At 43.8% G+C, this 27,963-nt stretch overlaps 1 protein-coding gene across 1 annotated transcript in view; it reads left to right on the top strand.

The window, feature by feature from the left end:
• The window catches only part of LOC141139848 (probable cation-transporting ATPase 13A5), a 266,762-nt gene that overhangs the window by 41,117 nt on the left and 197,682 nt on the right, over positions 1-27,963 (top strand). The window contains exon 3 of the mRNA XM_073626376.1: positions 19,013-19,150. Coding sequence (XP_073482477.1) covers positions 19,013-19,150 — 138 coding nt within the window. The remainder of the gene's footprint in view (positions 1-19,012; positions 19,151-27,963) is intronic.

The following is a 27,963-nucleotide window of genomic DNA, read 5'->3' on the forward strand; positions in this document are numbered from 1 at the left end:
GGACCTGTACCGGGAGAACCCTGAAGTAATAAAGTAATTTTGGGAGGTAGGACATGCGAATAGTAGTTATCCTACCGAACCAAGATAACGGGAGAGCGGACCATGAGGAGAGCATTTTAGTGAGATTTCTAAATAATGGGGGAAAATTAGCTTGGAATAAACCTGAGTATGTTGGGGTGAGTCGAATATCAAGATAGGGTAAAGAATTCAGCCATTGAAAAGAAAAGTGTGTCTGTAGGGAATCTTATTCAGATGGGGAGAGGTTTATTGACATTGCTTTGGATTTAGCGGAATTGACCGAAAGGCCGAAAAGGTGGCAAAGGTTTCCAGAAGAGTTAGCAGGTTAGGGAGTGTGATTCTTGGTTTAGTGATGGTCAATAAAATGTCATCCGCGAACATAGACAGTTTATGCGAGGTTCCTGCTATCTCCACGCCAGTTATATCAGGATGAGATCTAATGGCTTCCGCTAGGGGTTCCAATGCTAAAATGAATAGTAATGGAGAGAGTGGGCATCCCTGGCGAGTTCCCCTTCTAATTGGGAAGATGTAGGATTCAAACCCGTAGTACTTCACCTTGGCTTGAGGGGAGTTATAGATAGCTGAGATCCAGCTCATAAAAGATGTGCCAAAACCAAAGTGCTTCAACGTTTGAATCAGGTAAGGCCAGGACAGTGTATCAAAGGCCTTATTGATGTCCAATGATAAGAACATAGTTTCAATGTTTCTGTTATGAACAATATGTTGTATTTGGAGAAGACGTCTTATTGCGTCCCCTGCCTGTCTCCGTGGGACAAATCCCACTTGTTCTTTTTTTATTAGGCGTGGAAGGAAGGAGTTGAGGCGGGTGGCCAGGATCTTTGTTAAAATTTTCATGTCGATGTTGATGAGTGATATGGGCCGAAAGTTAGCCCATGATGAATGGTCCTTATCTGGCTTGGGTATCATGACTATGTTGGCGGTCAGTTGGTTAGGTGTAAAGTGACAACCATCCTTGACTGAATTATACATTTTAGTTAAATGTGGGGCAATGATATCTGCCATTTTCCGGTAATAAAGTGCCGTGAAGCCGTCTGGGCCCGGCTTCTTGCCCACTTTCAACTCCTTAATACATTGGAGTACTTCTGAGACCTGTATATCACGGTCCATCAGGGATGTATGAGTTTCAGACAAGGATGGTAATGTTAAATTCTTAAGACAGGTATCTAGGCCTTGGGTTGAAAGATGATCCGGTTCCGAATAAAGTTTAGTGAGGCGGTGTCTAAATTCCTCCAGGATTTTTTGGGGGTTACCTGTTAGGGAATTGTGGCGGGTGCGAAGAGTGATAGGAGAAAATTTCGGGGCGAAGGTGCGTAGTCTATTAGCTAACATAGTATTAGGTTTATTCGCTTTAATATACCACTTTTGTCGGGCCCATCGTAGAGTTCTTTCTGCTTCGTCAGTCAGGCATAAGTCTAAGTCTGTGCCGGCTTTATCTAAGAGTTTGCCGTTAGTGGGGGTAGGTGTTAGTTTGAAGGTCGTGGTCGCGGTCTCTAATTTTAATTCAAGTTCTTGTCGAGCCTTTGCCCTTTCTTTTTTCTGTCTAGACGCTATACGGATAACATGTCCTCTGAGGACCGCTTTATAGGCTTCCCAAAGTGTAATTGGGGATGGTACTGATCCTGTGTTAATTCTAAAATATTCTGCTGAAGCTTCATGGATATCAGCAAGAATCTCTTTGTGGGATAGGAGGGAGTCATTCATCACCCATGGGGAGAATTGTGATTTACTCAGTAAAGAACGACAAACCGTTAGGACGGGATCGTGGTCTGACCAAGGGGCTGCAAGGATAGAGATTGATTCTATTAAGGGAAGATGTTTGCGAAGTACGAACATATGGTCGATCCTAGAGTGAGAATGGTGAGGGTGAGAGTAATGGGTATAATCCCTACTCAGGGGATGGAGTTCTCGCCATATGTCTATTAGATCAGAGTTCTGTAGGGAGAATAAAAAGGAGTTGGCAGCCGCCGAGGGGGGTTTATGGTCCGGTGGGTACTTATCAAGGGAGGGCTTTAACGTTACATTAGAGTCTCCTGCTATCAGTAGGGTACCTTTTTGGTGAGATCGTATCAGAGAACAGACATGGGTAAGAAAGGGCCCTGGATTAGTATTCAGAGCATAATAGGACATGATTGTTATCTCATTATCCTGAATCGTGCCTTGCAGAATTAAATATCTACCTTCTGGGTCAGCTATCTGCTTACTGCAAATAAATGGAACCGTTTTGCTTATGGCGATCAGAACGCCTCTGTGTTTAGTAGATGCATTGGCCAGAAATACCTGTGGGTATTGTGCCGCAAAGTATTTAGGGCAAGAGGTTGTAGAAAAATGCGTTTCTTGTAAACAAGCGATGTCTATTTTTTGTTGTTTTAGATATTTGAAGAGCTTGACCCTTTTCTGGGGGGAATTCATACCCTGAACATTCAGGGTAAGCCAATTAAGGGTCATGGGGTCGGGGGGTTTCTCCTATATAAAGTTCCAGACAGACATCCCACGGACCTAAGGAAAGGGAAAAGAAGAGGGGGGACAAGCAAAGGGCACCAGAGAAAAAGAGAAGCAGGTAAGGTAGAGGTAATAAGGAAATCTCGAATTTGGATAAACAACAATACCTTGATTGCTTTATCTTGTGGGCTGGAAGACCCACATTCGAGTAAGACGTTGGCCGAGACAGCCGTCTCGGTCAAGTGCTGACTCATCGGGGGTAGCATTGGTCCAACGGGACCACCGGCCTATCATTTATCAATCATAACTTATAAGTGTACGGTGAGAGCAGAAACTAGAAATCTTTAAGCTCAGGTTTAGTGAAGATAAATTTAAAACAACAAAACTAAACTATTGTTGGTGAAACAATACAGTACATGAAGGTACAACCATAACTTTGTCCCCGCTGGCCCGGACTCGAAAGCCAAAAGGCCTCCAAACCCCTGACCACCGGGGAGATTGATCCAGCCCCTCCGCACCCCCCCGCACCCCCCTAAGGTGGCAGCGGGGTAGGGCACGGAAACAACTGCCCGCGCCGCAATGGAACTCCACACAAGGGAACTCCTGCAGCTGCGGTTTCTCCCTCCCCCCACCACGTCAAACCCTAGAAAAAAAAACAGATATGTTAAAGTCACGTTCCTGCAGTGAATGGATAAAATTATCCTGAAGACTTAACCTAGAAATATAATAGAAGGCAAAAAGAAAAAGAGAAAAAATTGAAGAAATATATGAAAAAAAATAATCCTTATTTAAACGTGGGTAGTCTTCATCCTGGGAACATGCTAGTGAATGTCCATTTGCCTATCTTCAATGTCGCTTCTTGCACCTCACACCGCCATCTCACTAATGGGACCTTAGTGAGGTGTCCTTTAAAGTTATTAGAGCATAGGACCAGACTTCGTGTAGTGGGGACCAGTAACTCCTTTCCCAGTACACTTAGAAGTTCCAGGTGTAAAAGCAGGAAACAAAAAAAAGGGCTGACCGTGGCCCGGGATCGGGCAACAGAAGGGGGCTAGATGTCATTGAAAACAAACAAAATAAAGTACCTTCAACCGTCGTTAGATTTATGGAACTTCTGGGACTGTAATTCTCGCAGAGCTTGGGATCCGGGTTGCGAACGTTGGGAGCTTTGTCGAGGAGGCCTAGAGGGTCCTGGTCTGGAGGAGGAGGAGGACGTCGCCTCCATCTGGGAGGATGGAAGGTCCAGTTGCAGATCCTGGAAATGACGCTTTAACTCCGCTGGAGACGTAGCCTGAAATTGGAGACCCAAATGTGAGAAGGATACTTTGAAGGGGAAACCCCATCTGTATTTGATCCCCTGGGTTTGCAGTATTTGCAAATATGGCTTGAGACCCCGCCGTCTAGCAATCGTGACCGGCGAGAGATCAGCGAACAATTGGAGGGAATTTCCCTGAAATGAGAGAGTTTGTTGTTCTCTTGCCGCCTGCAGAAGCTTTTCTTTAGTACGGTAATAATGGAACTTTATGATGACATCTCTCGGGGGACCATCCGTAGGTTTAGGGGCCAGAGATCTATGTATGCGATCGAATTCAAGCCTGTCCACAGGGATCTCCGGGGCCAATTCCTGAAAGAAAGCCGTCGCCGTGCCCTGCAGGTCGTTCACCATTTCTGGGATACCGCGAATGCGTAGGTTGTCCCTGCGGGCCCTCTTTTCTGCGTCTTCTAATTTGTCTCTCAGGGACTCTAACTCTGTTGTTAGTTTTTCTACCTCTTCCTCATTGCCCTCTAAGACTGTGGTTGCCAAATGCATGCGTTGCTCTAATTGATTAGTGCGGTGGCCTATCTCTTTAAGGCCCCGCACTAAATCTGAGGAGAGTTTACGTGATACCACAGTAATTTCATCCCTTACAATGCTACGAAATCTTGCCAAAAGTATATCAGAGTCCAGGGGTAGAGGGCTTAACAGATCTGTAGGGAACTGTTGTAAGCTGTCTGTAGGAGATGCAGGGTTGTCATCTGACATGTGTGCAGCGTCTTCCCGTTCTGGAGGCTTGAGCGCCATCTTGGATTTCCCCTTGCCTGGCGCTGTAGAAGATTTCTGGGGCTGCCTGGCTTTCTGTTTATGTTTTCCGGACTGGAGCATCACCGGCAGAGTCCCGGGATGTTCCGGAGTCCGGATCGCTATGTGTGCTGCGGCCCCACTGTTTCTGCTCAGTGTCAGGCCGGGTTAAGGAACCCGTCGGCGCGGAGCGGAGGAATCACACCACCATTCCCGTCGCTCGTGCCTATAATATATTTTCATGTGACAACACTGAAGAAATGACACTTTGCTACAATGTAAAGTAGTGAGTGTACAGCTTGTATAACAGTGTAAGTTTGCTGTCCCCTCAAAATAACTCAACATACAGCCATTAATGTCTAAACCGCTGGCAACAAAAGTGAGTACACCCCTAAGTGAAAATGTCTAAATTGGGACTAAAGTGTCAATATTTTGTGTGGCCACCATTATTTTCCAGCACTGCCTTAACCCTCTTGAGTATGGAGTTCACCAGAGCTTCACAGGTCGCCACTGGAGTCCTCTTCCACTCCTCCATGACGAAATCACGGAGCTGGTGGATGTTAGAGACCTTGCTCTCCTCCACCTTCCGTTTGAGGATGCTCCACAGATACTTAATAGGGTTTAGGTCTGGAGACATGCTTGGCCAGTCCATCAACTTTACCCTCAGCTTCTTTAGCAAGGCAGTGGTCATCTTGGAGGTGTGTTTGGGGTCGTTATCATGTTGGAATACTGCCCTGCGACCCAGTCTCTAAAGGGAGGGGATCATGTTGGCATTCATGGTTCCCTTAATGAACTGTAGCTCCCCAGTGCCGGCAGCACTCATGCAGCTCCAGCAGACCATGACACTCCCACCACCATGCTGGACTGTAGGCAAGACACACTTGTCTTTGTACTTCTCACCTGGTTGCTGCCACACACGCTTGACACCATCTGAACCAAATAAGTTTATCATATCACATCATAGAAAAAGGTGGATTTCTCCTTGCTCCTCATCTGGGATCTCCAATCCAACTATACCAGCAGTCAAAAATGTGCACTGAGAGGAATGAAGGTATAGCAATAGGTATCCCAAGTAGGGATTAGCTTTCTGTTCCAGTCGAACATGAGTTCGACTCTAACATTGGCTGTTCGCCCGTTCTTCAAAAACTGAACATTATGGGCCGTTGGCGCCAAATTCGAGCGGCGCTTAACGGGTCATAATGTACTGCGGGAGCGTATGATGATTGGCCAGAGCATGCACCATGACCTGCATACTTTAGCCAATCACAGCACCCTCAGCTAAGAGAGCCATAACTGGGCAAAGGCAGGGTGCCTTTTGCCAATCATGGCTCAGGGGGACTAAGTCAACGTCCCACACTATATAAGGCCACCTGCACGTCAGCCTCATGTAGTGTGTCGTTGGCGTGGACTGAGAGAGAGTGTCATTTAGATTGAGCAGGCAGGCAGGCAGATTTTTCAGTTAGCTGCAGTGTATTTAACATATATATATATATACAGTCAGTCATATATATATATATATATATATATATATATATATATATATATATATATCCACTGTATCCAGTTTAGCTAGATCTGACTGCAATCCATTCCTGGTGTACTGTTTCTAATATACTTCAGGCAGGCAGGTGATTCAGTGTTAGCTGCAGTGTATTTAATATATATATATACAGATAGTCTCGTATATATATATACATATCTCCACTGCATACAGTTTAGCTAGATCTCACTGTAGGCCGTTCCTGGTGTACTTCTAATATACTTCAGGTGGTGTACACAGTACACAGTACCGTACACCACTAGTGCAGTTGCTACTACTTTTCTGATGGTGTACACAATACATATAGTGCACCCATAGTTGCTATTAGACTTCTGATGATGTACACAATACCGTGCACCCATAGTGCAGTTGCTACTACTTTTCTGGTGGTGTACACAATACAGTACACCCATAGTTGTTATTACACTTCTGTTGGTGTACACAGTACCATGCACCCAAAGTGCAGTTGCTACTACTTTTCTGGTGGTGTACACAGTACACAATACATACAGTGCACCCATAGTTGCTATTAGACTTCTGGTGGTGTACACAATACCGTGCACCCATAGTACAGTTGCTACTACTTCTCTGGTGGTGTACACAGTACACAATACAGTGTAGTGTGGTGTTGCAAAACAAAATCCCCATCATGTCCGGAAGGCCACCAAGGAGAGGCAGATGCTCACAGGCCACTAAAACAGGGCAAGCAGGCTCTGTGTCTACAGTTCACAGTGCTGGTCATGGACATGGTGCATCTTCTGCAGGTGGCCGTGGGACATGCTTGTCCTTTTTTTCTGCTGCTGGGACAGGGGCAGAAAAATTGGGCCTTTGTTGGTGGTGCCACAACACTGTAACCCCTCAAAGATACTCTTGTTGGGCGCAGGAACGGGCCCTGCTGTGAAATATTAGATCAGAAATTGTAATTACATGCCCCTGTTAAACAGGGACAGAAAAATTGGGCCTTAGGCAGTGGTGGTGGTGCCCTAAACCAAAAATATTGTTGGAAGCTAGCATCATCAAGATTGAAGAGGAATAGGATAGTCACTCGCATAGGCAGTCTTCAAGGGATCCCACATCCATAGAAAAATCAAGCACTTACATCAGCATCAGGTGCTTGATAGCTGCTGCTGATCCAAGACTCATTCATTTTTATGAATGTGAGCCTATCAAGGGAGTCTGTGGACAGGCGCACTCTATGATCCGTTACAGACCCTCCAACAGCACTGAATGTGCGTTCAAAAAGAAACGCTGGATGCAGGACAGGCCAGTAGATCAATTGCATATTGAGCAAGTTCTGGCCAGTTGTCCATCCTCAAGACCCAGTAATCCAGCGGATGCTCTATTGGAAAGATCTCCAAGTCTGCTCATGCCCCTAGATATTCCTGCACCATGTAATGCAGACGCTGGCGATTGTTGCTTGAACCGATCAGACCTTGGCGCTGAGGACTGAAAAATTGTCTAAAGGCATAGGTCAGCCAGCCACCTTCTCCACTGCTCTTCCTCTGACTGAACAAAGCTGTCATGGTTATGCAGTAATCTTTGTCTGTCAGCTTACCTCTCCTCCATGTGTTCCCCTTTAGACTCCAGTCACTCTCACCTGGCTACTTAAATAATCTCTCCTCAAAGCATGGCTCCACCCCAGCCCCTATCAGGGAACTCTATATTAACCTGTGCACTGCAAGCCTGCCTTGCTGATCAACCTTTCAACCTTGTGTTTAGCTTCTGTGTGCATCTTGCTGTGTCTTCTACGTCTGATTCCAGTTACCGATCTTGGCTTGTCCTTGACTATCCCTGCCTGCTTGTGACCCTGACCTTTGGCATGTTCTATGTTTATCCTTGTCTGCTAGTCGCCCTGACCTTTGGCTTATTTCCTTACTATCTCTGTCCTCCTGTAGCCTACTGTGGGCATGAGCTGGGAGACCCTGGGGGTCACGACCTGGAGCCAATTGCAGCCCAGTCCATCCTCACCACTAGAGGCTCTGGTGAACACGTTCTGGCTCTTAGCTTCTGCACCCTGGGGAATTTTACGCTCTAGCCCCTGTGGATTCCATGTTGATGTTCCAGCGGACCTGCCTTCCTTAACCACCTAGACTACCATCCTCAGCAGTCAGCCATAGAGTCCACTTTGCGGTGCACTTCTGACCCCAACGGTGTGCATCTGTCACCTGGCCTCAGGTGATCTGACAGAAGCCTCAGCAACACGTTGTCCAACACCAGGAAATCGTAACCTCACAGGGTCTGGAAATGCATTGCACAAACCTTTCTTCAAGATCTCCTGAAGATGTTTCATCCTCTGCTCCCTCTGCGAAGGCAGGTTGAGTTCTGCAACCTTACCCTTGTAATGTGGATCAAGAAGGGTTGCCAACCAGTAATGATTCCTTCTCTTTGATACCACGAATCCTAGGGTCCTTACACTGCATGGCCTCCCTGATGCTGCAAAGCCTGCAAAAGTTTGCAGAGGCATTCGATTCTGAGTCCTCTGGGTCACTAAGGATCACATAATCCATAACAACCTCCTCCCAGCCACGTACAACTGGGTACTAAAAACCATCCCTTGAAGACTGCTGCCGAGTGTTATCCTCCACGTCCATGCTGACACAATCCTCCTCCTCTTCCTCCTCCTCGTGTTCCTGTGTGTTTTGCGGGCCTGCAGGAATAATATCTGGATAAAGGGGGCCTTGAGAGGTAAGGATGTCTTCCTCTTCCTCACACTGTTCTGCCTCAAGTGCCCTGTCCATTATTCCATGAAGCGTGTGCTCCAACAGGAAGACAAGAAGGACAGTATCACTAATGCATGCATTGTCGCTCACCATCCTCGCGGCCTCATCAAATGGTGACAGGACAGTGCATGCATCCTTGATCAGTAGCCACTGGCGTGGCGAAAAGAAGCCAAGCTCCCCCGACCCTGTCCTGGTGCCATACTCACACAGGCACTCATTGATGGCCCTCTGTTGCATGTACAGCTGCTGCAGCATTGCCAACGTTGACTTCCACCTGGTGGACATGTCACAAATGAGGCGGTTGGTGGACAGGTTACATGTCCTTTGAATGTTAGACAGCCAAGCACTGGCATTGTATGACCATTGTAAATGACCACAGACTTTTCTGGCCTGCCTCAGGAGATCTTGTAAGCCTGGGTACCTGCTCAAGAACCGCTGCACCACTAAATTCAGGACATGTGCCAAACATGGAACATGGGCCAAGTGTCCCTGTCAGAGGGCAGAGAGAAGGTTGGTGCCATTGTCGCATACAACCATTCACAGAGCTGAAGGAATCTCTGCCCCAGTATGGCTCCTGTCCCCTAAGCAGTGGTTTAACCTTAAACTACGTAGAGGGTTCTTTACTGTAAGAGCGGCAAGGATGTGGAATTCCCTTCCACAGGCGGTGGTCTCAGCTGGGGGCATCAATAGTTTCAAGATACTATTAGATAAACACCTGAATGACCACAACATATATACAATGTAATACTGACATATAATCACACACATTGGTTGGACTTGATGGGCTTGTATCTTTTTTCAACCTCACCTACTATGTAACTATGTAACTCATGCGCCCATGGCATCTTTTTGCCTGAATGCTTGCGTAGCCCCTTGAACACTCACAGAGCACAGCTGGTTCAGAGAACAAATCTGCAGAAGAGGCCATAGAGGAAGAGGAAGAGGAGGGGGTGGAGGAGAGAGCTGTGGCAGAATCACCGCTAGCATTTTGGAGGCGTGGTGGTGGAACAAGCTCCAACAATACTGAACCCTGTCCTGCATCCTTCCCAGCTGCCAGCAGAGTTACCCAGTATGCCGTGAAGGAAAGGTAACATCCCTGCCCATGCCTGCTAGACCATGAGTCTGCGGTTATATACACCTTACTGCTGACCGCCCTGTCCAATAAGACAAAAATATTGCCTTCCACATGCCAGTAGAGAGCTGGAATGGCCTTCCATGAAAAGAAATAGCGTTTTGGAATCTGCAACTGAGGTACAGCACTTTCTACAAATTCACGGGGGCAGAGTCTACCAGCTGAAAAGGCAGTAGTTGCAGCGCTAGCAATTTGGCCAAGCTGGCATTCAAACTAGCATTCAGACTGTGAGCATGTGGATGGCTGGGACTGAATTTCTTTTTACGGTTTAGCAACTGGGGTAGGGAAATTTGCCTGCTAAAATCAGATGGTGGTGTACTGCTAGCAGATTGGCTGCAAGTACTTGGGATTAGGGATGAGCCGAACACCTCCCGTTCGGTTTGCGGCAGAACATGCGAACAGACCAAAAATTTGTGCGAACACGCGAACCCCGTTAAAGTCTATGGGACTCAAACATGAAAAATCAAAAGTGCTAATTTTAAAGGCTAATATGCAAGTTATTGTCATAAAAAGTGTTTGCGGACCCGGGTCCTGTCCCAGGGAACATGAATCAATGCAAAAAAAAGTTTTAAAAATGGCAGTTTTTTCGGGAGCAGTGATTTTAATAATGCTTAAAGTGAAACAATAAAAGTGTAATATTCCTTTAAATATAATGCCGGGGGGGGGGGGGGGGGGGCATAGTATGCCTGTAAAATGGCGCATATTTCCCGTGTTTAGAACAGTCCCTGCATAATGACATTTCTAAAGGAAAAAAAGTCATTTAAAACTGCTTGTGGCTGTAATGTAATGTTGCCCCCCCCCCCAGTCCATTACCAGGCCCTTTGGGTCTGGTATGGATATTAAGGGGAACCCCGCCCTATATACCCTATTAGCTGAACAGCAGTATACAGGCAGTCCCTAGGTTACAAACAAGATAGGGACTGTAGGTCTGTTGTTAAGTTGAATCTGTTTGTAATTTGGAACAGGTACATTTTTTAAGTCTAGCTCCAGCCCAAAAAACTATTTTTAAGCTTTTTTTGATAATATAGGGCAGGGTTATCACCTCTGTAACAATTTTTTGCTGCCTGTTCAGAAGATTTCACCTCACTTTCTGTCCCAATGACAATTAGATTTTGAAAATTCTGGGTTATTAGGGAAACAAGGATTGGTAATAAAGCATCAGTGGAGATACCTTTTTCCCATATTAACTCAGGAGAGAATTTCCGTTCCTAGGGGTAGATCTCCTCTCACATCCTGTTGTCTCCCTCCGTTTGTAAGTAGGAGTCGTTTGTAAGTCGGATGTTTGAAAATAGGCAACAGCCTGTATATTGCAAAATAATAGTATATATAAACAATTCAAGTAAACATACACTACAAACAGCGCTATTGTTGAGCAAAAACATATAAATAAAAATCATGCGGCCAACTACGCACAAAAGTAATTAAACAGAGAGGTATAGAGTCTGTGAAGTGATCAGAAAAATGTCCATAAGTGATAATACAGCTGAATCACAGTGTGCGCCTTCCACCGGTCAGTAGGATTTCACCCTGTGTTGACACTCTCCCCCTAGGGGGTCAAACTCACCAAATCTGCAAGTTAAATAAGCCTCCAAGAGAAAAAGCTCTCCTTATCACATCTCTCTCAGTACCACTCCAGGGGGTTCAGGGGGTGTCACAACTCCAGACAAATAGATAACAAAGAAAAAAAGTGTGCACATAGCGTAATTCTGTTTATTAAGATGAACCCCACAATCTTCACAAAACACCCCTCAACCAATATACGTACAAAATAAAAGCAGTCAATCAAGCAAATAGAGGTATTGCGTATCACCGTTCCGAAAATCAGCCGACTCGGTATCCAGGGGAACAGATCACTTCCTGGTTGTGGATCAGGCTGTGGTGGAGCGCATACCTCACTTCCGGCGTCGTGTAAGCCACGCCCTGACGTGTTTCGTCATATCCTGACTTCGACACACTTTTTTTCTTTGTTATCTATTTGTCTGGAGTTGTGACCCCCCCTGAACCCCCTGGAGTGGTACTGAGAGAGATGTGATAAGGAGAGCTTTTTCTCTTGGAGGCTTATTTAACTTGCAGATTTGGTGAGTCTGACACCCTAGGGGGAGAGTGTCAACACAGGGTGAAATCCTACTGACCGGTGGAAGGCGCACACTGTGATTCAGCTGTATTATCACTTATGGACATTTTCCTGATCACTTCACAGACTCTATACCTCTCTGTTTAATTACTTTTGTACGTAGTTGGCCGCATGATTTTTATTTATATGTTTTTGCTCAACAATAGCGCTGTTTGTAGTGTATGTTTACTTGAATTGTTTATATATACTATTATTTTGCAATTTTATGATTCTTTAAACGGCTGCTGTTTCTTGGATCACTTAGTGTAGAAACTGAGTGTTTTTACCTCCCCCATTCTCTAGTTCTGCTCTCTTATTTTTGGACATTGATCTATCCATCTGGCGCTGAGCGGTGTGCTGCAGGCCCGAGCAAACCTTTTCTTTTTAACAGCCTGTATATACTATACGGCCTGCCTTATACACTCTGCTGAAAATTGGGCCTTAGGTGTTGGTAGTACCAGAACACTGTAAGCCCTCACAGTTACTCTTAGTGGGCGCTGGAACAGGCCCTGCTGTGAAATATTATATCAAGAATTGTAATTACATGCCCCTGTTAAATAGGGGCAGAAAAATTGGGCCTTAGGTGGTGGTACAACACTGTAAAGCCTCACAGATACTTTTGTTGAGTGCAGGAAAAGGCCCTGCTGTGAAACATTAGATCAAAAATTGTAATTACGCGCCCCTGTTAAACAAGGGCATAAAAATTGGGCCTTAGGCGGTGGTGGTGGTGGTGGTGGCACCACACTGTAAAGCCTCACAGATACTCTTGTTGAACGCAGTAACGGGCCCTGCTGTGAAATATTAGATCAAAAATTGTAATTACAATACAGTGCAGCCGTAGTGCAGTTGCTACTACTTTTCTGGTGGTGTACACAGTACACAATACAGTGTAGTGCAGTGTTGCAAAACAAAATATACATCATTGTCCTCTTAACCAGCAGTGCTCCGTAAGCATTCAAGGGGCTACGCAAGCAGTCAGGCTAAAATATGCCATGCAGTGCTTGAGTTGGTCTGCCTAGGGGACAGGAGCCACGCTGGGGCAGAGATTCTGTCAGCTCTGCAGGGGCAGGCTCAGAGGTGGTTGACGCCATGCCAGCTTCAGCCAGGAATGGTTGTTTGCAACAATGGCACCATCCTTCTCTCCGCCCTCCGACTGGGACACTTAACCCATGTTCCATGTTTGGCACATGTCCTGAAATTGGTGGTGCAGCGGTTCTTGATCAGGTACCCAGGCTTACAAGATCTCCTAAGGCAGGCCAGAAAAGTCTGTGGTTATTTCCACAATGCCAGTGCTCGGCTGGCTGACATTCAAAGGGAATGCAACCTGCCTACCAACCGCCTCATTTGTGACATGCCCACCAGGTGGAACTCAATGTTGGCAATGCTTCAGCGGCTGCACACACAGCAGAGGGCCATCAATGAGTACCTGTGCGAGTATGGCACCAGGACAGGGAAGCTTGGCTTCTTTTTGCCACACCAGTGGCTACTGATGAAGGATGCATGCACTATCCTGTCACCATTTGAGAAGGCCACAAGGATGGTGAGCAGCGATGTATGCATCAGTTCCTTCCTGCTGGAGTACACTCTTCCTGGAATCATGGACAGGGCACTTGAAGCAGAACAGTGGGAGGAAGAGGAGTACTTACTTTCCTCTCAAGGCCCCCTTTGCCCAGATAGCATTCCTGCAGGCCAGCCAAACACACAGGAAGAAGAGAAGGAGGTGGATTGTGTCATCATGGATGTAGAGGATAACACTCAGCAACAGTCTTTAAGGGATGGTTTTCAGTCCCCAGAAACCCAAGGAGTTGTATGTGGCTGGGAGGAGGTAGTTACGGATAATGTGATTCTTAGTGACACATAGGACTCAGAATCGAATGCCTCTGCAAACGTATGCTGCATGGCCTCCCTGATTCTGCAAAGCCTGCAAAAGGACCCTAGGATTCGTGGTATCAAGGAGAGGGATCACTACTGGCTGGCAACCCTTCTTGATCCACATTACAATGGTAAAGTTGCAGAACTCATCCTGCCTTCGTAGAGGGAGCAGAGGATGAAACATCTTCAGGAGGCCTTGAAGGAAGGTTTGTGTAACACATTTCCAGACCCTTGGAGGTTACCATTTCCTGGTGCTGGACAACGTGTTGCTGAGGCTTCGTTCAGTCAGAGGAAGAGTCATGGAGAAGGTGGCCGACTGACCGATGCCTTTAAACTATTTTTCAGCCCTTAGCACCAAGGTCTGATCGGTTAAAGCAACCATTGCCAGCGTCTGCATTATATGGTGCAGGAATATCTAGTATTTCACAGCAGGGCCCGTTCCTGCACCCAAAAAGAGTATCTGTGAGTTGTTACAGTGTTGTGGCACCACCACCACCACCCAAGGCCCAAATTTCTGCCCCTGTTTAACAGGGGCATGTAATTACAATTTTTGATATAATATTTCACAGCAGGGCCCGTTCCTGCGCCCAACAAGAGTTACTGTGAGGGGTTACAGTGTTGTGGCACCACCAACATCTAAGGCCCAATTTTTCTGCTGATTATGTAGGGTATAGTATATATACTGCTGTTCAGAGTATATAGGTCCTGGGGGCCTGGGGGACCCCCAAGCCATTTTTTTTAAATTTGGTGCAGGGTTACCCTTGTTATCCATACAAGACCTGAAGGGACTGGTATGAATTTTGGGGGGACATCCACGCCATTTTTTTTTTGGTATTTTTGGCACGGAGTTCCCCTTAATATTCATACCAGACCCAAAGGGCCTGGTAATGGACTGTAGGGGAGCCCACACCATTTTTTTCAATGATTTTTATCTATCTTAATATCTATATACTGGGATCCAACAATACCTTACAGCCGCGGCCACTGTGGTACTGTTATAAACTTGGAAAAGATGCGCTACTTTACAGTCAGACTAAGGAGACCCCCAGGCATGATATGTAAAGGAATATTTCATTTTTATTGTTTCACTTTAAGCATTACTAAAATCACTGCTCCCGAAAAAACGTACGTTTTTAAAACTTTTTTTGCATTGATTCATGTTCCCTGGGACAGGACTCAGGTCCCCAAACACTTTTGTTGGCAATAACATGCATATAAGCCTTTAAAATGAGCACTTTTGATTTTTCATGTGCGTGTCCCATAGACTTTAATGGTGTTCGCGTGTTCGCACAAATTTTTTGTCTGTTCACATGTTCTGGTGCGAACCGAACCGGGAGGTGTTCGGCTCATCCTTAATGATAACAGAAATCACCCAAATGGCCCTGATAAAAAAGTTTTTTTGGCTTGGTACCAAGAGATCCCCAAATTTTACACTTCTTATTAAGCGATTGAATAGTACTGACTGGCATATTTAATGCTTTGGATATCTTTTTATATTCTTTTCCATCTTTGTAAAGTTTCATTACCTTGTTACACAGGTCTTTTCACTGTTCTTTTCTACCTCCTAATGGCTCAGTGTCTATCCTGCTTAGTACATCCATGTGAGAGCTAACAAACTCATTGACTATTTATACACAGACACTAATTGTGATTTAAAAAGCCACAAATGTGGGAATTGCCATTTTAACCTGTGTGTGCCACCTTCTGTCTCTGTACCAAGGCCAAACATTCCAGGGTAATGTAAACTTTTTATCAGGGCCATTTGGGTGATTTTTGTTATCATTATGATTTAACCACTAGTTGACCAGCTGCCATAGCTGTATGTCGCTCCTTTAAGACATCACAGCAGGTGTGCGTGTGTCTCGGAAGCCGATGCGCATGCCTGGTGGACACGATGACCTCTGGGCACCCACGATCGCTCGTGACAGAGCGAGAACCGGGATCTGTGTGTGTAAACACACAAATCCCAGTTCTCTCGGGAGAGGAGAGAGATCGGTGTTCATACTAAGTATGAACACCGATCTCTCTCCTCCCCTAGTCAGTCCCACCCCCCCCACAGTTATAACACACCTAGGGAACAAAGTTAACCCCTTGATCACCCCTAGTGTTAACCCCTTCCCTGCCAGTGACATTTATACAGTAATCAATGACTATTTTTTAGGTCTGATTGCTGTATACATGTCAATGGTCCCAAAATAGTGTCAAAAGTGTCCCATCTGTCCACCGCAATGTCGCAGTTCCGATAAAAATCGCAGATTACCGCCATTAACAGTAAAAAAAAAATAATAATAATAAAAATGACATAAATCTATCCCTATTTTGTAGATGCTATAACTTTTGCACAAACCAATCAATATATGCGTATTGCGTATATATCGGTCTAAACTGAGGAAAAATTTTTATATTTTTTTAAATTTTGGGGGTATTTATTATAGCAAAAACTTCTAAATATTGTGTTTTTTTCAAAATTGACGCTCTTTTTTTGTTTATAGTGCAAAAAATATAAACCGCAGAGGTGATCAAATACCACCAAAAGAAAGCTCTATTTGTTGGGAAAAAAGGACAGAAATTTTGTTTGGGTACAGCATCGCTCAACCGCGCAATTGTCAGTTGAATCGATGCAGTGCTGTAACACAAAAAATGGCCTGGTCAGGAAGGGGGCAAATCCTTCCGGGGCTGAAGTGGTTAAAAAGGATCCAAAAAACTATGTGATAATAAATAGCTTCATGTGATTGCTATCCTTAAATAAAAGACCGTTTTTTTGGCATGATGAGTTATATTTTCAATATTAATGCCAAAATGTCACAATTTCTGGCAGGGTATGCAAACTTTTGAGCACAACTGTGTGTGTGTGTGTGTGTGTATATATATATATATATATATATATATATATATATATATTTCAGTGGGGTTTTTTTTACCTGGAGTTCCGCTTTAACAGTTTCACTTTTCCACTTTAAAAAAGCTTCAGGAAGTTGGTGATAATATTACAAGACAAACATATCAAGCCTTAATCAAAGACATGCATGTTTCACTTTTCGAGGGAAAACACCAAACGGGTATTTTTTTTTCCAAACATTCAGATGTTTAAACTGATAAGAGGCTTGGAAAAGTTTAGCTATGAGGAAAGGTTAGCTGAACTGAATTTATTCTCTCTTGAGAAGAGGTGATTAAGAAGGGATATGATCAACATGTATAAATATTTAAGTGGTCCATATAGTGAACTTGTGTTGAGTTATTCACTTTTAGGTCATTACAGAGGACTAGGGATGAGCCGCAGTTCGAGTCGAACGTAAGTTCGATCCGAACATCGGGCGTTCACCCGTTTGCCGAATACTGAACATTATGGGGCGTTCGTGGAAAATTTGAGTGCCCGCGGAATGCACCATCATGAAGGGCGAGACCGTCAATGCACTGCGAGATCGCAGTGCATTGACGGGTGCTGCTTGGCCAAATCATGCACCTGACTTGCATGCTTTAGCCAATCACAGCGCGCTCTGCTGTGAGAGCTATGACTGGCCAAAGACAGGGTGCCTTTGGCCAATCATGGCTCAGGGGGCTGAGTCCACGCCCCACACTATGTAAGGCTGCTTACATGGCAGCCGTACATAGTTTTAAGAATGAGAGCAGCAAAAGTAGATATAAAAACATGTCATTTAAAACCACCCCCATCCATTACCAGGCCCTTTGGGTCTGGCATGAATATTAAGGGGAACCCCGCACCAAAATTTAAAAAACAAAATGGCATAGGGGTCCCCCCAAAATACATACCAGGCCCTTCAGGTCTGGTATGGATATTAAGGGGTACCCCGAGCCAAAATTTTTTAAAAAATGGTGTAGGGGTCCCCCTAAAATTCATACCAGACCCTTATCCGAGCATGCAACCTGGCAGGCTGCAGGAAACCCCCCACCTCCTGAACCATACCAGGCCACATGCCCTCAACATGGGGAGGATACTTTGGGGTCCCCCCAAAACACTTTGTCCCCATGTTGATTGGGACAAGGGCCTCTTCCCCACAACCCTTGCCTGGTGGTTGTGGGGGTCTACAGGTGGGGGCTTATTGGAATCTGAATGCCCCCTTTAACAAGGGGACCCCCAGATCCCACCCCCCCCATGTGAATGGTTATTGGGTGCATTGTACCCCTACATATTCACCAAAAAAAGTGTCAAAATGGTAAAAATGACAGGAGACAATTTGGGACAAGTCCTTTATTAAAAGATTTTAAAAAAGTGTCCTGCAATGTCCATTCATCTTCGATCACAGCATCCGATGCATAAGGTCTGAGGGGACGGGGTCACCCGTTTACATCACCGGGTGACCCCGCCCTCAGCTATACAACAGCTGTCAATGCAAAAAGCCTGCAATCAGTGGGTGCCTCCCATGGAGGCAGAGTTTTTTCAGTTTTTTTTCCCTCGGTCCATCGGACCCTATGATCGAAGATGAATGGACATCGCAGGACGCTTTATTTTTTTTAAATAAAGGACTTGTCCCAAATTGTCTACTGTCATTTTTACCATTTTGGCCTTTTTTTTTGAGAATTCCCCCGCCCTAGTGAATTTTAAAAGCAGCGGCAAGCCTGCTGATCTGAAACGTTTGCTAATCTGAAAGAACACTGATGCTTTTAAAATTCAACATCAAAAGAGTCAGACAGATTGCAAAATCATGTATTTCACTATATAAGCTGAGCTTACTGGTAAAAATAAGTGTGAAATGCCAGACTCTGATGGGTGTAAAAATATGTCCACTTGCCGCCTTCTCACTGTATCCTTACTGTGGGTGACTGCGGGGTTTACCAAGATGGCTGTAACAGAAGGTCACTTCCGTTACAAAATTTGACAGGTCGCCTAATCTGAATCACAGAATTCAAGGAAGTAAATGCATGAGGATCTTCACAAAGTAGGTTTACAAACTTCAAGATCGTTCAGACTAATAGCAGTAGGTTAGAAATAATCGAAATACAATGTGGAAATGAATATATGATTTTACATTTTGGCCGTAGACATGCTTTAATATATTACTATACAGCCGAAGTGAAATTAGTTTAGTGCATTGTTTACCACAGAACTAACTAATAGTATGGAATGTTTTTTCACCAGGATGAATTTAAGAAATACACAAAGAAGAAAGTGACATGGATACATGAATCAGATATGTCCCATACTATATCGCAGGCTGACGATACATCACAAGATAACTCCAAACTGCATAAATTATTGTGGAAGCCCGAGCAGAAGGTGAGCAACGGAACACCACTTTTAGGCCTCATGCACACTGGTATCTTGTAAACGCTGTTTATCCTGAAAGGAGTAAATCAGCGTTTCAAAACAGTTTAGGTAAGTTTAGCAGAGTTTAACAGAATTTGGAGTTTGGGAGTTTATATATTTCATTGGCCAGAATTTTTATTTATTCTGCCCATTGAACTAAATAAATGCCAAAGTGCTAAATGTGCCCAGAGTTTATGCACGTTTATGCTCATTTGTGAGCTTTTCTGCGCGTTTAACAGCGTATACTCTTTTTTAAGTTACATCTTACTCTTATATACGCAATTTTGGTGCAATTAGGTGGTGTGAGTGCTTTGTGGGCAATTTGTTATCATGTGATCTTTTAACAAATATATGTGTTTATGCTGTTTTAAATTATGTTAAAATAAAAGAAACTAGGTTTTAAAGAAATATGATGCGTATGGGTGTGCCTATAAAGTCAATTTTCAACAATGTACACTAACTTTCCAAATAGCGAGGACGTTGGCACACATCTATCTGTGTATCCACGGTGCCACCCTGTGGTGATACAATTTATTTGATTTCAATTGAAGGAGGGCTACAAGTTCCAGCATATCCAGAACAATATAAAGTGCTTGTGATTCCTATAATATAAGAGTCCACACCAGTCGGTGAGTGAGTGGGGACACTGAAGGGGAGCACAGTTTATTTAAAGAGACAGCACTTGGCACTTTTAAAATTACATGATTGATCATCACATTCTGCATGTATGAATATACAAGGATATGGACTAATTTAATAATGTTTATATTTATACTTAAAAAGACTTAAAAAGATGAGAGAGGCCTGTAATTGTCATCATAGGTATACCTCAACTATGAGAGACAAAATGTGGAAACAAAATCCAGACAATCACATTGTCTGATTTGGAAATAATTTATTTGCAAATTATGGTGGAAAATAAATATTTTGTCATACTTAATACTTTGTTATATATCCTTTGTTGGCAATGACAGAGGTCAAACGTTTTCTGTAAGTCTTCACAAGGTTGTCACACACTGTTGCTGGTATGTTGGCCCATTCCTCCATGCAGATCTCCTCTAGAGCAGTGATGTTTTGGGGCTGTCGCTGGGCAACACAGACTCCCTCTCTCAACTCCCTCCAAAGGTTTTCTATGGGGCTGAGATCTGGAGACTGGCTAGGCCACTCCAGGACCTTGAAATGCTTCTTACGAAGCCACTCCTTCGTTGCCCGGGCGGTGTGTTTGGGATCATTGTCATGCTGAAAGACCTAGCCACGTTTCATCTTCAATGCCCTTGCTGATGGGAGGAGGTTTGCACTCAAAATCTCTCGATACATGGCCCCATTCATTCTTTCATGTACACGGATCAGTCGTCCTGTTCCCTTTGCAAAGAAACAGCCCCATTTTGTTTCTGGTGTCCTTCGACAGCTCTTTGGTCTTCACTATAGTGGAGTTTGGAGTGTGACTGTTTGAGGTTGTGGACAGGTGTCTTTTATACTGATAACAAGTTCAAACAGGTACCATTAATAAAAGTAATGAGTGGAGAACAGAGGAGCCTCTTAAAGAAGAAGATACAGGTCTGTGAGAGCCAGAAATCTTGTTCGTTTATAGGTGACTAAATACTTATTTTCCATCATAATTTGCAAATAAATTCTTTCAAAAATCAGACAATGTGATTGTCTGGATTTGTTTCCACATTTTGTCTCTCATAGTTGAGGTATACCTATGATGACAATTACAGGCTTCTCTCATCTTTTTAAGTGGGAGAACTTGCACAATTGGTGGCTGACTAAATACTTTTTTGCCCCACTGTATTTATCCATTCTTTATTTCACATCATTTCACACAATCTGTTTTTTCAATTGTTAATTGCAAAATTGGTTTAATTGCTTATTGCAAATGTATTTACCAAGAGTATACAAGTGGGGATTTGTTTTTTGTTTTTTTGTGTGCATGAGGCCTTTGATGAATTCTAGCAGTCCTGCTTTATATTCCTGTGGTAATGAATTTAATTCCCACCAGGTATCCTGTCTATGTGAATCTCTCACAGAGAGGTTAAAGGCTAAGTTCTCCTTTTCCAGAAAATAGCCTATGTATTCAAGGAGTCAGAGTAGATATTAACCACTTAACAACCGGCCCATAGCCAAATGACGGCTACAGGGCGGTTGTTTAACTCTGGGAGGACGTCCAGGGACGTCCTCCCAGAATTCTGCTCTCGCGCGCCCCCTAGGGCGCGCACTCGAGAGCATCCGTGATCGCCGGGTCCACAGGACCCGGCGCATCACAGATCCCGGTAAATGGCCGCTGATCGCGGCCGTTTACCATGTGATCGCTCCGTCAAATGACGGAGCGATCACATGTAAACAAACCGGCGTCATCTGATGACGCCGGTTCCTCTCCTCCCCCTCTCCTCCACTCCTGTGTACCGATCGGTACACAGTGACCGAAGAGGCGGATGGATGGATGGCTGCAGCGTTGTGGGCTGCATCTGTAGTGCCCACAGCGCTGCACAGAGACATCCAGCCATCCATCCATCCATGCTCAGCCATCCCTACTACTCTGCATGCCCTGCAATGCTGTGCAATACTCTGCAATTCCCTCTGCAATACCCCGCAATACTCTGCCATACCCTGCAATACCCCGCAATACTCTGCCATACCCCGCAATACTCTGCCATACCCCGCAATACCTCGCAATACTCTGCCATACCCTGCAATACCCCAAAATACTCTGCCATACCCCGCAATACTCTGCCATACCCTGAAATACCCCGCAATACTCTGCCATACCCCGCAATACTCTGCCATACCCCGCAATACTCTGCCATACCCTGCAATACCCCGCAATACTCTGCCATACCCCGCAATACTCTGCCATACCCCGCAATACCTCGCAATACTCTGCCATACCCTGCAATACCCCACAATACTCTGCCATACCCTGCAATACCCCGAAATACTCTGCCATACCCTGCAATACCCTGAAATACCCCGCAATACTCTGCCATACCCCGCAATACTCTGCCATACCCCGCAATACTCTGCCATACCCCGCAATACTTTGCCATACCCTGCGATACTCTGCCATACCCCGCAATACTCTGCCATACCCTGCAATACCCCGCAATACTCTGCCATACCCTGGAATACCCCGCAATACTCTGCCATACCCTGGAATACCCCGCAATACTCTGCCATACCCTGCAATACCCCGCAATACTCTGCCATACCCTGCAATACCCTGAAATATCCCGCAATACCCAGCCATACTCTGCAATACTCAGTGATACCCAGCCATACTCTGCCATACCCAGCCATGCTCTGCAATACCCCACAAAAATCTGCAATACTCTGCCATAACCCGCAATACTCTGCCATACCCAGCCATACTCTGCCATACCCAGCCATACTCTGCCATACCCAGCCATACTCTGCAATACTCGGTGATACCCAGCCATACTCTGCAATACCCAGCCATACTCTGCAATACTCGGTGATACCCAGCCATACTCTGCAATACTCGGTGATACCCAGCCATACTCTGCAATACTCGGTGATACCCAGCCATACTCTGCAATACTCGGTGATACCCAGCCATACTCTGCCAAACCCAGTCATACTCGGCGATACTCTGCAATACCCAGCCATGCTCAGCCGTACCCAGCCTCTGTATGTGGCCAGGCTGTGGAAGTCTCACACATGTGGTATTGCCGTACTCAGGAATAGTAGGAGAATCTATTTTGGGGGGTCATTTTTGGTATATACATGCTATGTGTTAGAAATATTGTATAAATGGACAACTTTGTGTTAAAAAAAAAAAAAGCGTTTTAACCACTTCCCGCCTTCCGTCATACGACGTCCTTGACTTTGTGCGGGGATATCTGAATGATGGGTGCAGCTACAGGCATCATTCAGATATCATCTTTTTCAGCCGGCGATTCCCTACACCATAAGAATGATCGTAGCGGCTGTTACACTGCTTGATCGTTCTTACGGGAGGCGAGAGGGGACGCCCCCCCCTCCCGCCGCCCTCCGGTGCTTCTACCGACTCACCGCTATGATCGAAGCCAGGATCTTTTTTTTTTTATTTCAGGAACAGCCTAGAGGTGAGATGTGGGGTCTTATTGACCCCATATCTCACTGTAAAGAGGACCTGTCATGCCATATTCCTATTACAAGGGATGTTTACATTCCTTGTAATAGGAATAAAAGTGATCAAAAATTTTTTTTTTTTGGAAAAAAGTGTCAAACTAAAATAAATAAAGTAAAATGAACAATAAAAAAAAATAAAAAATTTTTAAAGCGCCCCTGTCCGTGTGCTCGCATGCAGAAGCGAACGCATACGTAAGTCCCGCCCACATATGAAAACGGTGTTCAAACCACACATGTGAGGTATCGCTGCTATCGGTAGAGCGAGAGCAATAATTTTGGCCCTAGACCTCCTCTGTAACTCAAAATTTGTAACCAGTAAAAAATTTTAAAGCGTCGCCTATGGGGATTTTTAAGTGGTGAAGTTTGGCGCCATTCCACAAGCGTGTGCAATTTTGAAAGGTGACATGTTAGGTATCTATTAACTCGGCGTAACTTCATCTTTCATATTATGCAAAAACATTGGGCTAACCTTACTGTTTTGTTTTTTTTTAAAGCAAAAAACAGTTTTTTTTCCAAAAAAAACGCGTTCCAAAAATTGCTGCGCAAATATCGTGCGAGATAAAAAGTTGCAATTACTGCTATTGTATTCTCTAGGGTCTTTGCTAAAAAAACATATATAATGTGTTGGGGTTCTATGTAATTTTCTAGCAAATAAATGATGATTTTTACATGTAGGAGAGAAATGTCAGAATTGGCCTGGGTGCTCCAGAACGCCTGAAGGTGCTCCCCTGCATGTTGGGCCTCTGTATGTGGCCACGCTGTGTAAAAGTCTCACACATGTGGTATCGCCATACTCGGGAGTAATAGCAGAATGTGTTTTGGGGTGTAATTTGTGGTATGCATATGCTGTGTGTGAGAAATAACCTGCTAATATGACAATTTTGTGAAAAAAAAAAAAAGAAAAAAAAAAAACTTGATTTTGCAAAGAATTGTGGGAAAAAATGACAACTTTAAAAAACTTATCATGCATCTTTCTAAATACCTTGAAATGTCTTCTTTCCAAAAAGGGGTAATTTGGGGGGTATTTGTACTTTTCTGGCATGTTAGGGTCTCAAGAAATGAGATAGGCCGTCAGTACTTCAGGTGTGATCAATTTTCAGATATTGGTACCATAGCTTGTGGACGCTATAACTTTCACAAAGACCAAATAATATACACTAATTTGGGTTATTTTTACCAAAGATATGTAGCGGTATAAATTTTGGCCAAAATATATGAAGAAAAATTACTAATTTTCAAAATTTTATAACAGAAATGAAGAAAAATTTATTTTTTTACAGATTTTTCGGTCTTTTTTCTTTTATAGCGCAAAAAATAAAGAACCCAGCGGTGATTAAATACCACCAAAAGAAAGCTCTATTTGTGTGAAAAAAAGGACAAAAAATTCATATAGATACAGTGTTGCATGACTGAGTAATTGTCATTCAAAATGTGAGAGCACCAAAAGCTGAAAATTGGTCTGGTTATTAAGGGGGTTTAAGTGCCCAGTGGTCAAGTAGTTAAAAAATGTACAGCTTTGTAAAATAATCATTCATTTTATTGTTTTACCTGTAGGTCATTAGTTAGCAAGCCCCATGTTCTGCCTTGTTGCTAGGACATCAAAACCTTTACGTTTTTCACTCCTGCGATGCTGGGACTAAGCATCCAATTGTTTTCACATCCCTGCAACAAGACAGGACATGGGGGTTGCTAACTGGGAGTTTTTCTAGCCAAGCTGCTTAAGGGGACACACATGCCCTACAAGTAAAACAATAAAGTTTATGATCATTTTACAAGGCTGCCCAGATTTTTAATATCTACTATAGTCCCTTAACTGCATGGGCTGTTTTCTGGAAAAGTTGAACTTAGCCTTTAAGGCAAAGTTAAATATGATTAATCACTGTTATTCTTTTTTCAAAATACATCATTTTATTATTTAGTATGTAACTGGAAGAAGAGTTTCTCTTTAGCATTACTATTTAATCACAAATTAGGTTAAGTTTTTATCACTTATAATGTATTTGATGAAAGCCAGCAAGACATAACATACAGCGTGCCAAACTAAATCAGGGTTCATTACACTGTGATATAATTCTAAGCATGCATAGGACCTTGGCCTTTGTTTCTGGGAACCTTGAGATGTGTGCCAGTTGTATCTGATGGCCTTGGCCTTGATTTGTTTCTATGTTACTAGTAATTCAAGTTAAGGGTTTTCTTTTCCCTATTACTTCCTATAAACAATACTAGTTAATCATTAGATTTTATTTATGTTAAAAAAAAAAAAAAAAATGCGCATCTACTAATTTTACAGCTGTTGTCCGTTTAAAGCAAGACATATAGGTTTTTAAGCTGCACAGTGTGCTTAAAATATTTGGTAGACCTTTTGTTGGTGGACAATCATCTATTGCCAGTGCACTTGACCTGGTGGCTCTTTAAAAAAAAAAACAATACAGTGAAACCTTGGATTACGAGCATAATTTTGTTCCAGAAGAATGCTTGTAATCCAAAGCACTCATATATCAAAGCGAGTTTCCCCATAGAAGTCAAAGGAAACTCAGATAATTTGTTCCACAGTGACTACTATGGTATGCAGTATCGCATGTAGCCAGAGGTGGGCGGCACCGGAGATACTCGGAAACACTCTTAAACCGATCGGAGCCGCTTGGATGCATTTGGAAACACTCACAGAGGCTCAGGAACACTCAGAAACAGAGTGTTTCTGTGTGTTTCTGAGTGGCTCCGAGTCCATCCTAGTGCATCCGAGCAGTTTCGAATGTCACTGGCACCCTCGCACCTCTGATCAAATGCGGTACTGCACACCGCAGAGGCTTGAATCCTGCTAGTTTTGCAAGACAATGCTCGCAAACCGAGTCAGGATTTTAAAAAATAATAGCTCGTATTGCGAAACGCTTGTTAACTGCGTTACTCGCAATCCGTGGTATTACTGTATGTTTTTTTTTTAAATCATTTATATGCACTATAAAGTCTTCATCTTTGCTAGTATATGGGAAGGTTTTTGGAAATGCAAGTAAGATATTTTAGGAGTTTTTTTGTGTTGTATATGCCCCCACTGGGGAAAATCCTATTTTCTTCCTTTCTTTGTGACTTTAATACAATAATTGAGAGGAAATACAAATATTGTTATTTTTCACCAAAAGGAGGCAAGGAGAAATCTCTCAATGGGGGCATTTGTTCTGGTGACAGCTGTCAAATGTGGAATTTCCCCTAGCTTTGTTGACATCCCACATTATTTTTATAAATAAAAAATTGCGTTGCGCTTAAGTGTATAACATCAAAATGAAAATACCAAAATTCACATAAAAAATATATATATAAATAAAAAACAAAAAAACAAAAAAATATATATGTGTTTACACACAATTCTTCCTGAGTGCAATGTGCACAACACCATATAGAGTAAAATATATATAAATTTATACACAATTCTTCCTAAGTGCAAATGTGCATATGGATATTATTCCAACGCACAATCATACATTACTGTGCACATAATATATATATTAATTGGTGAAAAAATGAATACAAACGTGCAATAACTCGCATAAAGTGTAACATGCAAATATTATATTGAAAAAGGCTGATTTACATAAAAGTGCCCAGTGATCCTTAAATCAATAGATGCAATCTCTCTCAGTGAAATATCACCCAAAAAAAATCTTATAACAGTGTTCACAATATTCAAAAAAATTTTCTGTGTGTATCCGTGTCCAAAAGAGATATCAAATATTCATTTATCCAGCGTGTTGAATTCAAACCATGCCGTGATGTGCCTCGGTGACCCCCCAAAGTGATTGCGCTCACCTCAGAGTGTGTGACACAGTGATTAGCTGTGTCAAATCACGCTGTGAAGCCACCACATCATATCCCCCTGATGAAGACACGGGACTCCCTGTGTCGAAGACGCGAAGGGGAGGGGCCAGAACGGAGTGAGCAGCATAGAGCTTAGCCAGGAGAAGCATATACCCTGCAGCACGCCGATCGGCGTTTTTAACCACTTCAATACCAGGCACTTAGACACCTTCCCGCCCAGCCCAATTTTCACCTTTCAGCGCTGTTGCAATTTGAATGACAATTGCACGGTCATGCTACACTGTACCCAAACAAATTTTTTATCATTTTGTTCCCAAAAATAGAGCTTTCTTTTGGTGGTATTTGATCACCTCTGCGGTTTTTATTTTTTGCGCAACAAATAAAAAAAGACAGAAAATTTCGAAAAAAAAACAAGTTTTTCTTTGTTTCTGTTAAATTTTTTTGTAAATAAGTACGCTTTCTCCTTCAATAATGGGCACTGATACGGCGGCACAGATGGGCACTGATACGGCGGCACTGATGGGCACCGATGAGGTGGCACCAATGAGGTGGCACTGATGAGGTGGCACTAATGGGCACTGATGATGGGCACTGATAGGCGGCACTGATGGGCACTGATAGGTGGCACTGATGGGCACTGATAGGTGGCACTGGTATGCGGCACTGATGGGCACTCATAGGTGGCACCGATGGGCACACATAGGCGGCACTGATGGGCACTCGTAGGTGGCATTGATTGGTATATATGGGTGGTACTGATGGGTATGTATGTGTGGCACTGATGTGTGGCACTGATGGGCACTGATAGGTGGGCACTGATGGGCACAGATGGGCACTGACAG

This window comes from Aquarana catesbeiana, linkage group LG04, assembly GCF_042186555.1.
Source record: "Aquarana catesbeiana isolate 2022-GZ linkage group LG04, ASM4218655v1, whole genome shotgun sequence".
Taxonomy (NCBI): Eukaryota; Metazoa; Chordata; class Amphibia; order Anura; family Ranidae; genus Aquarana; species Aquarana catesbeiana.